The sequence below is a fragment of the Sparus aurata genome, chromosome 8 (genome assembly GCF_900880675.1).
Source record: "Sparus aurata chromosome 8, fSpaAur1.1, whole genome shotgun sequence".
Classification (NCBI taxonomy): Eukaryota; Metazoa; Chordata; class Actinopteri; order Spariformes; family Sparidae; genus Sparus; species Sparus aurata.
The window spans coordinates 12184948-12202125 of NC_044194.1; the positions used below are offsets into that span (position 1 = coordinate 12184948).

The following is a 17178-nucleotide window of genomic DNA, read 5'->3' on the forward strand; positions in this document are numbered from 1 at the left end:
CTGCTGCGTAAAATCTTGGAGTAAGTCAATAGGATCCCACCAATTGCATGTGGAAACTGCCAATGATGTATGAACTGAGAATATAGGTGGAGTCAAAAGACAACACCTTCAGATGACAGAAAACTTTGCCTTAAAGTTTGTTCATGTATTGTTTGCACATACTGTAACTGCACTGTCACTAACGCTATGTCACATAAGCAGCTCATTCATGTTGGTTAGTCAAGTAGGACCTGCAGATATCCTCAGGTTCACCATCGTTGAGGTGAGCCTGAGAGCACCGAAAGCATTGAGTGAAAAAGATCTTTTATTTAATTTATTTCTCTATTTACATCATATCATGCAGATTTTCAGTGATTACACATGATCGTTTGTTCGAAGGTTTAACAAATATCTCATCGAGTAAAAAAAGACATATACATACATATACACATATATGTGTTTTTTTTCACCGTTTGCTCACAAATGCCTCGTCTAAGAATGTGCATTGTACAGATACAGGCACTTTGTAGAATAAAATAAACACCTGAACGCAAAAAGCAAAACATAACTCAACGGAAAAAATACGACTACATTCTCGTCTAAACATTAAGTAAACTATTTTGAATTCTCCTGTCAGCCTTGATGATTTGAACGTCGACAATACATTCTTCTTTAACTGTAACATCTGGGGGGGTATTAAGAAGCAAGTTCAACACAGCCAGGCTTTTATTTGCATGAGCTTTAGTGTTTGTATCATTTAACTCTTCTTTCGCACAAAATGTGCTGGTTTACTCAGCCTAGAGCAGGGCTGCTGACAGTTTTTTTATTTTGATAAATAAAATTCTACACCACCAACTGAACGCTTAGAGATTGACCTGGCAAAAAAGCACAACTCAATGTAAACTCTCTGCTTGCTCTACTGTAAATATACAGCTTTGTTTGACATTACCAACATATATGCTTCAGCAAGGATTAGGTATATGACATTATAAACCTGTCTTTAGAGTCAACATACAGCACCTAACTAACCCATTAAACTTGCTTTGTAATACACCCCTCTGGTATGACTGTATCTAAGATTGATTGAGACATGTGTTCTCATCCACACCCTGGTCTGCGTCTGTGTCCTGCTCGTGGATGAAGCTGTAGCGCCTATACACCGATCCTCCTTTGCTGGTGTACACCACATCCACCTCGTCTCCACTGTCCGGCTCCGGCACACCATGGGGCATGCTGATGCTGCCGCTGCCGCTCAGTCTCTCATAGCTTTGGCTCCAGCAAAGCCTCTTCCTGGCATGGGCCTTAACCAAGGCAAACACAGCCAGAGCCAACCCCAACGCCAACAGCAGTGCGATAGGCAAGGTGGCTGAGGTGTGATTCAGAGCTCTAGACGACATGTTCAGGTCTGTCTCCTGATCCTGTCCTGACTTGGGTTGGGGCGCCTCCACACACAGAGCTAGAGGAAAAAAAAAACTGCCTTTAGTTCATGATCATATCCAAACAATTCCATGTTTATTATGATAGACAGGGTCTATACCGGAGCGGCTGTCACAAACACAGCAATCGGTGTAATTCCCTCCAGCTTGACAGCAGCGGGCACACCGGTTCTCCACAGCATGGAGAGAAGAGTCTCGGTGACAGGTCAGACACTGGTCTGGCCTGGGGCCGGTGCAATGCCTACACGAGCTGTCACATGGCTCACAGGTTTCCTATAACGGTTCAATTTAAAAAGTCATTGTACAGAGTAAATAAAAGAAAAACATTAAGCCAGTCAGCAATGTGGGAACAGAGATGTGCCTTTTATTGACATCTGCTATAAGTACCTGCTTACCTGTCACAGTTTTAACAGCTTTAAACAATAATTCTACACTAGAATATATATTTCAATTATTTTGATCTATATTGCAACTTGAGTAATGATTTCAGTTGGACTGCACTTAATTTTCACTGGGAAAAAAAAAAGGTGATGATTTGATTTTTGCCAGAATATCATGGAACAATATTCGCTAAAGTTTGGAAAAGTTAGCCAGTATTTACTTTTTCCTGATAACATGCCACGTAAGATTAAAAAAAAAAAAAAAACAACTTCAAGACTTTACTTCTATACGCTATAAAAAAATGTTGTGGGCCAGCCTATCGCTAAATAAACCGACCACTGCTGCTCGGTGATAGCTATCCTTGGCTGTAGCTGGCTACAATTAGCTAATTAGCTGTAGAGCCAGTTGTGCTAGAGCTTGTTTAGACCAAGACCTCAATCTAGACCAAGATCTCCACTAGCAACAGTTTAATTTGACATAACCAGTGTTGACTGTGGAAAGACGCACCAAATCTCTTTAGTTTGAATACATTAATAAGGCAGTTTAGCTCATCTTGGTTCAGTAAAAGAAAGACATTTTGAAATTTGAACTGATTCAGAAGGTGTTGGTTGTATTTTGGGTTGTAGCTAGGGTAATTCCTTCCTTGACATTAAGTGAGTTTATTTTGTTCATTAAACAATCTGAAAGCTCAAACAGAGCTTGTGAAATGCAGCGACTGCCACTGGCAAATATCTCCCAGCTATAATTTGTATCTTGCTGTATAAAGTGTTATTATGTGACAGGGCAGTCAGGGCTAGCTGGTTAGCATGCTAATTTCAGTAGACATGTCTACAACACAGTACATAGACTTCTTAACATGCTAACATTCTTCACATTCTGTTGATACTGTTTTTGTTTAATGTTTTGAACTAAATTGTTGTCTTGATCTTCCAAATTGTTCCTTTATGTATTTCTTTACAGCCTTAAATACTAATTTCAATCTGTACAACAAGCAATAGTTCATATTTAATACTTACTTTATCTTGATTAATAATGTTCTGTCCACATCAGCAAACAATACAACTGTCACACATTGATGTATGACTCAAAAGGTTAGAGCATACCTCTACTGAGAAGTATCGCCCCTCCTCACAACGTGGGTAGCAGACTTTGTCCTTTAAAGTGTTGCCCCAGTCGCATGTCAGGCAGCCCTGAGGTGAGGCATCTGCAAACACACATGCATGCGCAATCTGGTTCCTGACAAATCAAATCTAATATTGACCCACTGGGAGGATAAAGACCGTAATCGCTTATCAGGAATATCCTTTTAAATGTTCAAACAAACAATTCTAACAAAGCAGAAGATCTCATGTCTGTACCTGTGCAGGTCTGACAGCTAGTGTGGCACTGTTTGCAGATGTCATCAAGCTGATAGAAGCGGTGTGGGCAACTCTCGACACACAGCTTGGTGCCTTGCAGCTCCAGAAGAGGAGGTGAACAGGCCCTGCAGGACTCAGGCCCTGGTCCTGTACACCGCTCACAGGACCGGTCACATTTCTCACAGTGAGAGCCCTCTCTGTAATACCTGAAGAAATTCACAGATTTATCTATATTAGAATATGTATGTAGATTTTTGATTGTTGAATTTCTCTTAATTTAGTCTGCAGGATTTAGTGCCATTTGATCCTCCTTAATCTTACACAATGAACCTTACAGTTGAAAGTAGTCATGATGAATTGACAAAAAAAAAAAATCCCAAACCACAGGAAAATTTTAAGAAATAATAATTTGTAAAAATACTAATCATAATAAATCACCAACAGTTGCATGATTGCAAAGGAAGTTGCTCTACTGCTGATGAAACTCCACATAAATGAAAGACAGTGGCTGTGTTTTTTTTTTGTGTGTTGGTTCCAGTGGATAAAGGGTGTGGAGGAAGTTCAACAAGTCCCGCAGTAATAAAAAGTAAATATTTTCCATTCAATGATCAACTTGTACCCTGTGGGACAATGAGTAACACAGAGCTGAAGGAGGCGCAGGTATCCTTGGGAGCAAGTGAGACAATCTCTCGGTGATGCACCAGTGCAGGTGGAACAGGCGCGGTCACAAGGCAAACAGTAACCCAACTCTGTTCCGTCCGCCTCCTGACGCGTGTTGTATGAACCAGTCGGACACTCGCTCACGCAGGTTTTGTCTGAAAAGGAGCACAGTTTATTAGTGCCTACTCATAAACTTCTGTCGATTCACTTAAGAATTCTTATCTCCAACAATTCTGAATTGATTCACAAATGCTACAAAATCAGAAAAAACAGAAAAAGCTGTGACAGTACAGTAAATCACCCAGACGGGGTATTTTATAGATAACATTCATTTCAAGCTAAAAAAGCAAATCTTTTGAGACACAGAACCCACTGTGGTCTCTCTGCATTACCCCTGATTGTACTGTTGAAGCAGAGGGAAACATATGTCACCCAGTATAAGGCAAGTGTTTAGTACTAATGTAGATGGTGTAACGTAACTTTAGTACAGCAGCAGATGGGCTGTTCTCCACCGCTGGAGACATAACACCACGTTACTCCAGAAGTCACAGATCAACTGATTTAAGAACAGATTTAAAAGGTGCTATGATAATCATTCTAAATTCCTTAGATTATTTTACCGTCGGAAAAACAGGTGGGAAAAGTTTTTTTATTTCAGTTTTCATCCATTCTGAATCAAATCTTGACACAAAGAATCAGAACTGATTTGGATTGTGAGATTGCTGAAGATTGCCATCCTATAACTAATCCCTCTTTAAACTGCAGGTCAGACCCGACATCACACACATCAGAAATGATACATCAAAATGTTCCCACAAGCCTTCTTTATCTCAAAATGTAAAGAGATAAAGGATAGGCGTCTACTTTCAGTGCCGCTGAAACAGAAGGCTGAATCCCTCCTCACTTTTCCTTGTTCTTAACTTGCAGCGTTGCCTCCCTTTTAGTTATTTGGCTGACACTCACACTTGAACTATTTTCAGGGTTTACACGTCAATATTGCTCAATAACTCCAAGAGTTGAAATTTTAAGTGTTATTATTTTCTGCTCATTATTTTCTTAATTTGGTTAAGACTGTTATGAAGTCCCTGGTCAGCTGAACGTTTGGAGATAGGTGGTTTAGCTTTATTTCACTGAATCAATCCAGTTGAAAATTGGTGGAAAATGCTCACTATGGAGGTATTTGGGGATGGCGCAGGTCTGGCATTCATCGTTGCCCGGTCCCTCGCACGAGTAACAGTGGCGGTGGCAACCCATGCAGGTGAACTGGTCGTCGTGTAGGTAGGTCCTCGGTGGGCAGTCCGTGTCGCCAGTCACGCCACACAACAATGTGTTTGGATCAAGCACAAGTCCCTTCTCACACTGTGTGCACTGGTTTGGCTCTGGGCCGGAGCAGCTCATACAAGTCTGGTGGCACTCTGCACATGATCAAACAAAACACCAGACGTCATGTCGCATTCACAAAAGAGGGTGTGATCGCCACCAGGTTACACAGGTAAATGATTACTTTTTAAACAACTATTGTATTTAATAATGATTAAGATAACTCATGGGTTGCAGTGACGCTGTTGCGTTTCCAGAGACTGTGGGTTAAGTGCGTTCTAAATAATAAGCAAACTTCCATACAATGGTACAAGTAGTTTCAATCAAAGGTTTCCATCCTGTCCAGTTTGTTGTAGAAGAAACCCAGTCCTCTCACAACTTCTTGGATAACCTGTAAGTGCAGGAACTGATTTTTCTGAACAACCATTTCATAAACCCTTGAAAGCCAAAACACGAGCTTCCTGTTCCTGCTGGATCTCAATTTCATAAACATCACTGGAAATATCTCAATTGTTCAAGATTTAACACAACACACACACACTGTACATATTTTTCTTTCTACTAGACTAGACTTGACTAACGTCTTTATTATTTCTATTATTTATTATTTATTTCTTAATTTATTTGTTTAACCCTCTGTATCTTACCACAGCTGTTCAACACAATCCATGGTAGGCATGTGACGGTATGAAAATTTCAGGTCACAACTATGCAGGCCAAAATACTTGTAACTTTTGAGAATAGCACTACTAAACTACGAACATACTGTAATCACTTGATTTTACATGATGTTAAGACACAAACATTTTTACTTAGTCACAGAAAGGGGACACGTCTTTAAAAAGGTAATCACAAGGTCCACCTGCATCAATAAAAGATAAATAAATGGAGGGCACGTCCCAGTCATTCTTTAGTTTGGAACGCTAAGCACTTCCACACATCTGATTTAGGTGTAGGATTTTGAAATGACTGGAAAGATCTGGAATTAGGAAATCAATATGCTGCAGGCCTCTAGATTGTCCAGCAAGACCACTTTTCAATTGACTCTTGAGGACAATCAAGATTATCCAGACCATTATCTCGATACATTAAATTCACCAGAATCAACAACAGTGTTTTCATGAGGACTTTGCTTTTGTTATTCTACAGTTCCTCTTGTGTTATCTTTGTGTTACACACCATAACAAAAAAAACCGTTTTATAACTTAAAAGGTGAGATGCCTTCACACAGAAAAATATGGGACCTGATTAACAATTAGATGCACAAGATAAGACAGTGGCAGATAGAACATGTAAACGAAAACTATGTTACCCAGCATAATTCAGCACTGCTTATCTAACTTATACCACTTATGGAATGTAATTACATGCAAGTACATTTTCTCAAGTACTTTGAGTAAATTTTACGAGTTACCAAAGCAGGGCATTTTTAAATTAATTATCCGTAGTGGCAACCAAATTAAAAAAATTCTAGTATTCTAATATTCAAAAAAACCTGCATATCAGATCAGATAATTGGCCAGAAAAATTGGTGATATCAGATATTTTAAGACTCTTACTCAAGTACAATTCATGTACAATGGGTGAGTTTCACTTTAACCAAAGTTAGATTTTAACATGAAGTCTTTACTTTCACAAAAGTACAACTTTTGGGTACTTTTTACAACACAGACTCACCTTGACATTCCATAGCTTCAGTTTCATAGTAGGTACCACTGGGACAGTCTTTGGTGCATTCACCCTTATAAAGTTTGGGGCTAAATGTTGAGCACGTCTCACAATCATCTGCCAGAGGCCCTGAACAGCTGCCACAGGTCGGGTGGCATTGACCACAGCGGCCCTCCTCTATGTCCTCATAGTAGCCCATGGGACAACTGGCCTTACACACACCATTCAGCATCAGGTAGAGGAAACTGCATTCTGAAATGATATAGAAGAGAGTTGTGTCAACAGGTTTCAGGATGTGATACAATGTCTTATCACCTCTTGAAGCTTAGCTGCCCATAATTGATTATAACTCACTGAAACAGGTCCTGTCATCTGAGCAAATGTCACAGTGGGGAGGGCAGCGTCTGCATGTGCCATCATCTGCAGGGTATGACCGCAGTGAACAGTTGAGTCTACACATACCACTCTCTAAATAGTAGCCATCAGCACAGGACAGACACTGTGACTTGATGCCATCACATGTCAGACAAGAGCTGTCGCAGGCTTCGCACGACCCCTCTGCTGTCTCAAAGAAACCTCTGAAAATAGCCATGAGATATGGTTATGCATAAAGAGGAACATACAATACCATCATTAGAAAAAGGTTATCCAACATCTTATGGCTTAGCTTATCCAATTTTCGTACTCTGGGCAATTCGACCAACACCGTCCCTGGTGGAGAAAAAGTTTATAGCTGCTTTTTGAACAGCTGATGCAGTTATCGCTGGTGTCCACGCAGGCCTCACAGTTTGGCGAGCAGTCTTCACACAGCTGAGTTGCAGAATTTGCATAGGAGCCGGATGGACACTGCACTACACAAGAGCTGTCCTGGTCCAGGAAATATCCTGTGACACAGGATATTTGATAAAGGCACTGTCATCGTTCAAGGACTAAAGACAGTAAACATATAAAGTATCACAAAATACCTTTGAAGCAGGAAGAACAATCCAGTGCTTGTGGGCCAAAACAGGTTTTACAGGATGCATCACAGGCTTGACATTCACTATATTTACCTGGAAGTAAAACAATAAATGGAGTAACTGTATCTCATAGTATAATAGGTAAAATGTCACATTTTACATATTATAAAGATAAGTATCACATCCTGTTTAATCTGAGGGCTGAATTGAGAATATTCTGTTTTACCCACCTTCACCACTAGAGGGAAGCACAATAAACTGTAAACAGCGTGTCTGAGGCACAAATGGAAGTGATGAATAATAAAGTGCTTGCTGGCATTGATTGGTCAACACTGACAGAGTGCAGTGCAGGTAACATTGGGTTTTCAGTAAGTGGTTTCTAGCAAACACTTGTGTTACAATCTTAATTTTGTCAGCATATTGTATATGCTATGATTTTCTATTGTGAATTAACTCTGTACACACATCTATCTCATGTCTGCCTGCCCTGGGAGAAGGATCCCTCCTCTGCTGCTCTTCCCATGGTTTATGCTTATTTTTTTCCCCCTATGAAGAAGTGTTTTGGATTTTTTTCCTTATTCAAAATCAAGCATCAAGGACACTGAGTATTGTATGTCGTGCCGATTATAATAAACCCTTTACTCAAATTTGGATTTGTGATACTGGGCTATATACATAAAAGTGACTTGACTATGAAACCTGCAACATATTACCTACTATACAGTGTCTAACACCTCTTGAAACACTGTTACAGCAACTCGACAGGGGATGTTATTGTGTGTGAAAAATGTTCTGATGGTGGTTTAGACAAAATGACGACAGGCTACATTTAGAGGGACTGCTGACATGGAGCGGGAAAAATTGGGGAGGTCACTGAACTATCATCATGGCACATAAAGCGCATGGTCAAACCTGTACATTGCTCAGCTAACTGTTGCGGTCATAAAACATACATTGCATTGTAAATGTAAAATTGCATTATTGTTGAGGACATAAAATCAACACCAGTCAGAAGCAGTAGGTCATTTAGCAAGAGACTCAGCTTAATGACAAGCGATTTTGACAATGAATGGCCCACTGATGCAGACATGGATGTAAATAATCAAACCAATGGGGCAGAAATGTACAGGGTCACCCTGTATGGTTGACAACAATGGAGTACTGTTGACACAGACACCAGAGGGGAAGCAGGTGAAGAGGCCTGTGATTGAGGCAGAGGAGCATTTTCAAAATTGCTCCACTAAATGGCTCTTGAATGAAAGGTGACAGAGTACATGCGCAGCAGGGTGACACAGTGAGTAGGCGACCGTCCTTCAACCTAGAGGTCCTTCAGCAGGGTTCAAACCCCCGTCTCAGCGGCAAGCATCTACCATGCTAAAGTGTCCTTGAGCAAGAAGCTGAATCCCTCCAAATTCCAGGGACACTGTACTGACCTGTGCTAACCTCCCATAGGTGGAAAGTAATTATTTCTATCAGGGAATCAGTCAAGTATCATGTTATTCAGTCCGACTTCACTGCCACATAATAGTCAGAAGCTGTTCAGTACAAGACTCATTTTGTTTTCCTGTAAAACATACAAGGACACACACCAGCATTTAAAGCTTTGTATCTCTAAAAAGAAAAATGACCAGGATTAACATCTAAAAATTGGATCCATGCCTCCTACCGTCATAGTACTGTCCCAACGGACAGTTAACCAGAGGACACTGCCCATGTAGTGGAGCGTTTCCACCAAGACAAAGATCACAGTCTGACTAATGAGACCCGTGGCATGTCTGGCATGAGCTGTAGCAAGGCTGGCAGCGCCACCCACTGGAGTCACTGAAGGTTTTCTGTGGGCACTGTTTCATACACTCACCTCCTAGCAGGGCAGAGCAGAATAGGAAGGACAGGAAGGGACATTTTTTTTCCAGTACAACATCCAGCATACATCATCTGTATTAGTGTTGAATGGTTTCTAAAACCTAGAAGAGGCCATATAATATCTATTTACAGCCTCACTGTCTTTTTGAATGTGTATTTATTTGGGAAAGTTTCACTAAAAGCAAACGCCCTGATCACTTTCTGTTACTTAAACATAAATAATTTTGAAAGAGTGATGAAAAAAAAATCTAAACTTGCTTAGCGTTATAAAAATACATGTTTTGGTTCAGCTGGCTCCGTTGCGGTCCCAGAAAAGATCTGCTCATCACTCCTTTTTTCTCCACAGATGTTTAAATCCTTCACCATCATCTGCTCCTCTGGGTTCTCTCAAAATTCAACTGTCCAAATACAGAACAATTCTGTAAATCTTTTCAAACAGGACCTTGTAGCTGAAGAAGTGATCAATGGCTCTTGTCTATCACAATGTGCCTGTACGTGGTAAAATAATATTTATAGTGGTCTTGCTAATCTTGTTTTTAATAGCTAGAGGCTTAAATTAGCTTTCACTGAGATGCCCGTAGAGAACAAAACCTACCAACACAAAGCTAATTCCTTGTTTGCATAAACCATACATTTGCATATCTCATGTTACAGATTTGCTGACGTGGACATGATTTGCAATCCAAATAGAGACTCGGAGGACCAGCATTAGTCCTCAACAAGAATGATTGATTACTCTAACACGCTAAGACTCAAGAGTATATTAAACGCGAACACTACTAGTACTGTATAGGACGAAAGGGTCACCTGAATCCTTCAGTATGTTAGTAGTTACAAAATATACATAGAAATGATAATGCTTTGCTGTACTGGTACCATTGAGGAAGTAACCAGGTTGGCAGGTGAGGCAGTGTGTGTTACTCCTGCAATCTGTGCATGGTGCTGGACAGGCCAGACACACACCCCTGCCCCAGTCCTCGTAGGTGCTCTGGGGGCAGTGCCTGCGACACTGATGTCTGAAACTAGAAAAGAAAAAAAACAAAATCAGAAACTATTCATCAATAATACATTTTTTTCTAAACCTAGCGTTGGTCTATGCGTGTGTGAAATCAGCCAAAAAATGGTTGACAAAAACTTGCTGTCACAGCTATTCAACAAAAGGAGGCTTCATTTGCTAACGCAAACATGCAGAACAAAGCTACTGAAGTATCAAAGACATGATGAAAACTATTGTGATTTAATGGCACTTTGAAAGCTTTATAGTGAATGAAGAATGATGTTGTTGCAGGCAGCCTTCGCCCACATGGATGAGTCTGAGGCTACCAGAGAACCAGAGAAAAGACCAAACACACCACATGCAAGAGGCCATGCACTGTGTCAGTCCACAGCACACCTGCAGCTGTATTGTTGACTTCAATACAAAAGGTGCACTCAATCAAACGCCAGTATTACTGATGTTTCATCCTTACAGTGAGGATGGCAAACAAAGGCGAAAACATAAAGTAGGCTGCTTTTCTTCAAGCTTATCATGCTTCTATTCTCCTCTTAAGGCAGAAAGTTAATTGGTGTTTTATTTGTAGCCCAGAGGCATGGGGAGATTTCTGTCATTAACCTGTCCTATCTGTCCTTCGGGGCTTAACTGAGCTATTAAACAGGAGATGGCTGTCCTAAAAAACTCTAGCCTACAGGAGCTGATATATTGAGTTGCTAAGATGTTACACATAAAACATTAATGTAAGAAAGACTCCTACTTTACAGACTTCCCAATCTAAATTAAACAAGTCATAACAGCAATAAGCAACTAGCTTAGATTATAGCACAACATCCTCTGCTGCCTCTTTTGCCACTTCCCGACATGAGAGAATCTGACCACTGACAGCCCAAGCTGCACTTCCTACTGCGTTGCCGTGGATCTGGTGCTAAGATGCGGTGGTTGTTTGAGAAGGAACAGCTGGAGGCGCCACACCGCATCCATCAACTCACACACAATAGCAGCTGGTGCAGACCAGGCCCTGTCTCTGGCCTGGAAACAGTACACTACTTAAGAATCTGCGGGATGTTTAAGAATCCCTCTGCGCAAATATTAGACTATCCATTCCAGGAGAGAGCATTAGCATTACCAAAGCAACTTTTGTTTAGGGCTGTAAACTCCTTGAATTAATTAAGAAAAGGTGAAAATATGCTGCCGGTAGTCCCTAAAGTTAAGACAGCTTGAGTAAATAAATAGTATAAACCATATTAAGAGTGAATTGCAGCCATTTTTTAAACATAGCTCCTTAGAGAGGAAGGTAAATGTCAATAAATACCAAGCATCAATCATGCCGTGACTCTTCAATACTCAGAGTTTCATTCAAGCCCCATAGATTCACAGTTACGCCAAAAGTGTCAAACTGTAACATTTTTCATTACTTCTTGCAAAGCCTCAGTAGCGGAAATTCTTTAAAGTGCCTAAAACTGTCACAATCTATCACAGAGAGGCAGTTCCTGCAGTTCATGATCGCCCATGCTCTATTGGGTTTCTTTTATTGGTGTTTGCCTCACATCGTAGATGTAATAAGTCCAGCAGCCACAGAAATTACCGAGACGACCTGTCATTGTAAATCTCTAAAACCATTACTATGAAAGTAAAAGTTACACAAGTAGATTCACAGGAGAAGACTGAGTGTCTTGCCGCACCTATGTAACAGCAGTTAAAGGAGGTGAGTGCAGTGAAGCAGTGAATTTTCTTTCAACCCTCCTCTGCTGTGATTCGCACGAGCAGTCAGCGAAGTCAAGATGGTGCACCCTATATAATCACACCTGCTACTGACTGTGCTTTCCACTTATACTTGCTCCCTTTTGTCTCTCTTCTCCTCTCCACCTGACATAGTATAACATAAAAACACACCCTATTAATTACCTCTGAGAAGCAGACTACACTTCTGTGCTCAAAACATGGCTCAGGTAACAGTGTATGACTCCGAATGGAAGGTAACCTGACTCACACAATACCTGGAGGCCTAAACCCAGGGGGGAAGTAAACAATTGGAGGTCTGTTCGAGCTCTGTAACCTGTGTTAGATGCTGGGTCCAAGTGATAGGCTGGCGTAAACAGAAATACAGGTAAAATGGAGTTTCTTGTGGAGCAAGGAAAAATTAACCACATTCTGAAAGCCAATATATGTAAACCCACATACTGCTTATTGATTAACCCAAGGTAATGGTGATGCAAGGAAAACATTTACAATGAGATTTTGAAGTTAATTGTCCTGGCAGGATATTTAATGACCATAATGCAAAGCAAAAAACACCAAAATGATCTCATTCCAGCTACTCAACATGAATATGTGTTGTTTTTCTTAGTATTCCATAGATGTAAAATGAATATCTTGGCTGCTGGTCAGACAATATAAGCAATGTAATATGTCAACTTTGGCTCTGGGAAATGGCATTTGGCATTTTTACAAACAATGTGTCAATTAATCAAGAATATAACAATTACATTAGACAAAAATAATTGCTAGCTGCAGTTTTGTAGTTTCTATTAATACCTGAGAGTGCATTTGATTTCAGACCAGAGAATATGGGAGGCCAGAAAAGTCTGCTTATCAAAAGAAAATAAGAAAACACTCACAGAAAATAACCTTCAACACAGCTGTTGCAGATCTCAGGGTCCTCTGTGTGAAAATTAGAAAAGGTGATTAATTAGAATTCATGCAGAGAGGCAGACTCACACAGTAATGGCTATATTCATATTGTGCTGCCCAGTGCACAGTTATCACCAGTGTTTTAATGTACACTTCAGATGCTCTTTACTGATGGACTTACCTGTGGAACATGTTTTGCAACCCATCTCACAGTCAATGCACTCTCCCGTGTCAGGGTCCTGCACCTGCCCTGCAACACAGAGACCCAGCATAAAAAGCCTGAATGTATTTCTCTTAAGCTACAGCCAACGCAGAAACTCTGCTTTACATTTACCTATGTCACAGGACGCTGTTTGGCAGACCCCGTTCTGGAGTTTGTAGTGTTCCCGACATTTGGCACATATGTTGCCATCTGTGCAGAGTTCACAATTGGCTATGCAGGGCAGGCAGGCATAGTGACCCCTGTCAGGATAGAGTCCCCGGGGGCAGTGTGTCCGACAGCGTCCTTGGTGAAGAAAACGTTCCTGTCCATCTTCATCTGAGGGGGAGGAGGAGAAGGAGGAGGAGGAGGAGGAGGAGGAAACAGAGGACTTGTTTACATAAAGCCTACTCTATTTTCTCCTCGGATGAAGATGTCATTAGCCATATGGAACTCCTGCCAGGTAACGGCGTTTACAAAAATCTGGACTCTTCTGAAAATGAAAATCAATGAGCTTCTCATAATAAATACAGAGGTGGAGCCAAATGGATCTGACAATTACATGGATGAGGGAAAGATGTAAGGACTTGATGCCAACTGTGTGAAAGTTCAGTGCATTCAGCAAATTACAGCCTTATCGCTCATTAAAAAAGCAAAACTGGTTGATTGAAAGGAGAAACAGGTTGCAATTACTAGCAATTATTAGGAAGAAGAGAATTCATACATTTCAATACAAATGCATTCAGTCATATGAAAAGAAAATTAATGCCAACTATTTTGAAAATCAATTATGATTGTCATTTTTCATCAAAAATATAAAACATATACTGGTTACAGCCTCTTACAACTTCAGGATTTGCTCCTTTCTTTCATCATTAAGGATTGTAAATGAAACTCTGGGATCTGGATTATTTAGTTAGACAAAAGAAGCCATTTAAAGATGTCACTTTAGGCTCTGATACATTGTCACATTTATTTGACATTTCATAGACTAGATAATTAAATAATTGTGAAAGTAATGGGCAAAATGATCATTAGTTGCAGCCCTTCACGCAAGTGGTGACAAAATCTGAAAATAGTGAGAACAAATGGATGTTGAAGTCATGAACATCATTGTCGTGAACTGACGGCTGCAGCCCAGCATGTTGACTGTAGGCCTGCAAATAATTGATCACAGTGTGAAATCACTTCCTGGCTGATGATGCTCCAACTTATGTAAACAAGGGCAATCAGAGGCAGATGAGAGATCAGAGCTGTGGGCAGAGACAGGGTCTTGTGTTGGCTCTAATGATTAATACTCCGCCACCTGCCACTAGCCTAGCTGTGGCACCTGAGGCATCTCTGGAAGCAGCTGAGTTACAGCATTGTCTCATCTGCTCAGCGCTGCACAGAAGATGTGTGAGACAGGGAGGAGAGGGGGCAACAAGCTGCTGCTGCTGCCTTTCTAACCCTTTAACTTCCCTCACCCTCAGCATCACACTGGCTTCTGTATGACAACAAACCACAGAGCAGGAGGGATAGGGTAGAGACTTCTGATGTTCCTCCACCAAGATACACACTGGGATGAAATACTTACTACTGTGTAGCAGAAAAGTATACCCAACAAAAAACATCTGCAGCAATGTACATAAAATGTAGTCAGTGAAAACAAAATGCATGATTGCAGCAATGTCACAGTGCGTATATCTAAAGAAAAGGGTGAGTTTGTGAGGGAGAGAGCGACTTGCAGGTTTTGCAGGTTAAGCCCAGTGAACTGCAACAGTAACACTTCTAGCTCAAGGGGATATTTTTTCCCTTTCCCTCTGATTAACAAAGGCCCCATTCTGACGTGATCAGATTACACTGTGAAAAACTCAGGAGAAAAATGATCACACCTTCATTTCTTACCTATTTCAAAAGGTGCCCCTGTGACAGTAAAATCAACATGTTCTGCAGCCAATCTCAGACTGTTTAACAAGAGTAAATGGTAAACCAGAGCTTAATGCTCCTCCTCTGATTCAAAAGCCCTTAAACAAGTTTGCTTTGTTAACCATTAAATAGTGCTGCTTTGAAAGAAAAACACCCCACCTCCATTTCAGCTGGATTAATGAGTCTGTGACATGGATTTATTTTAATCAGACATCTGTGGAGCCAAATAAAATCAAAACAGAGGAATTATCTTGGCCATTGGCAAGAAATTTAGTGATCATTTTTTTCACCATTCATACAGAATTTGTGAGATATCTGAAATTTGTCATATGATGCCAGGAATATTGTTTAACTTGCATGAATCCATTGTTGTAGATGTTGATTAATTTGTTGTCTTTGCTGAAATTAGACTACACAAAAGATTAGTTTGAACCCATCTTAGTTTGAAACGAGTGCATCGTGGTGTGACAAAAAATGAAACGTTTCGCCTTTTTTTCCCTTTGAAACAGCCACCCACGATTTCAGTACGGACATAGGTAATTGTACTCACTAACTCCACAGGTAGTGCATTCAAACAGCTCGTGCCCGTCGCACTCGGAGCAGGTGGGGTGACAGAGGACACATTGGCTCTTCAGCATAAACTGTCCACTCGGACAGGGCGACGAGGGTTTACATCCAATAAATCCGGCGCCGGAGAAGAAGATCAGAAACGCGGCGAAGGACCTCATGGCTGTGCCCGAGGACTTTCCCTGGAAGTGAGGAAAAATCGGCAGACAGAGAGGAGGAGTGTCTCCAAAGACGCAGTGTCCCTCCGTGCAGCAGGTATGCTGGCAGATCGATATGGGGCTCTGTGAACATCAGCCCAGAAATAACTTGCTGGACCAGTTCGTTCAAGTGAGATCACAGTGGACAATGAGCGTGGACTGCGGTCAGCCTTTAGTAAATGATCCTGGCAAGAAAAAAAGAGAGAACAACCCAGTTTCTGTGTCACGACAGACAGACAGCCAGACACACACACACACAACACAGACGCAGACAGACTGATACACAGATAGATAGACAGATAGATAAATAGTTATGTATAACTTTAATAATTCCTCACTACATATATCATTTCTCAAAAAGAAATTGTTTGCCCGATTAAAAACAGGGAACTTCCGGTTCTGATTACACCTGATAATAACATTACCTTACAAAGATACACCTGCGACTACAATTTGCTGGTAGGTAACAAAGGTATATACACAACAACCCTAGATTAAAAGTTTAAAAACGGAATTATATGTATATATCGTCAATCATCAAAATGGGTTTAAAAAATTAGAATATTTGTTTATTTTAAAATCATATGCCTCTGGTGAACATTTGAGATTTAGCTAATGCTAGGTTAGCTTAGGTTATGTTTCAGATAAAAGGCATAAAAATGATTTTAAATTGGACCTGTATTGGTTTACAGGTTAGGTTATGTGACTGTTGGTGTTGAACGGACAACTTTACTCTCAAAAGAAAGAATAAAACACAAATTATAGACTATATTTGTCTGTTCTTGTAGCCTGTGGACTATATTGCGTTAAGAATCATATTTAGCTGAACCGCTATTAGCTTAAATTATGTTCGCTTTCCCTGTCTTACCTTTCCTTGTGGTTCAAAACTCAGATACACATCATAAAGACGGTTAATGCTTGTGTTTATTGTATTAATATCGTGGGGGTGTTGTTATATATAAAGAACCAAGCCACTGGATACCATTTTAAGTCTCATAAAAATCAAAGTGGAAGTGTTTCGTTTCAGTGAAGGAGGCACAGCGGCCTCTCGCGGCGCC

At 40.6% G+C, this 17178-nt stretch overlaps 1 protein-coding gene across 1 annotated transcript; it reads right to left on the reverse strand.

Moving 5' to 3' along the window:
* Positions 1-286: 286 nt before the first annotated feature.
* LOC115586616 (proprotein convertase subtilisin/kexin type 5) lies at positions 287-17168 on the reverse strand. The gene is made up of 17 exons (XM_030425776.1): positions 16989-17168; positions 15907-16305; positions 13584-13787; positions 13431-13499; positions 13237-13279; positions 10501-10646; positions 9428-9622; positions 7768-7854; positions 7488-7686; positions 7157-7380; positions 6812-7054; positions 4984-5229; positions 3774-3969; positions 3155-3360; positions 2900-3000; positions 1517-1688; positions 287-1435 (listed from the first exon to the last, which is right to left on the reverse strand). The coding sequence occupies exons 10-17, from the start codon at positions 7260-7262 to the stop codon at positions 1053-1055; spliced, it is 1653 nt and encodes a 550-aa protein (XP_030281636.1). The 5' UTR covers positions 7263-7380; positions 7488-7686; positions 7768-7854; positions 9428-9622; positions 10501-10646; positions 13237-13279; positions 13431-13499; positions 13584-13787; positions 15907-16305; positions 16989-17168; the 3' UTR covers positions 287-1052.
* Between the last annotated feature and the right edge of the window lie 10 nt (positions 17169-17178).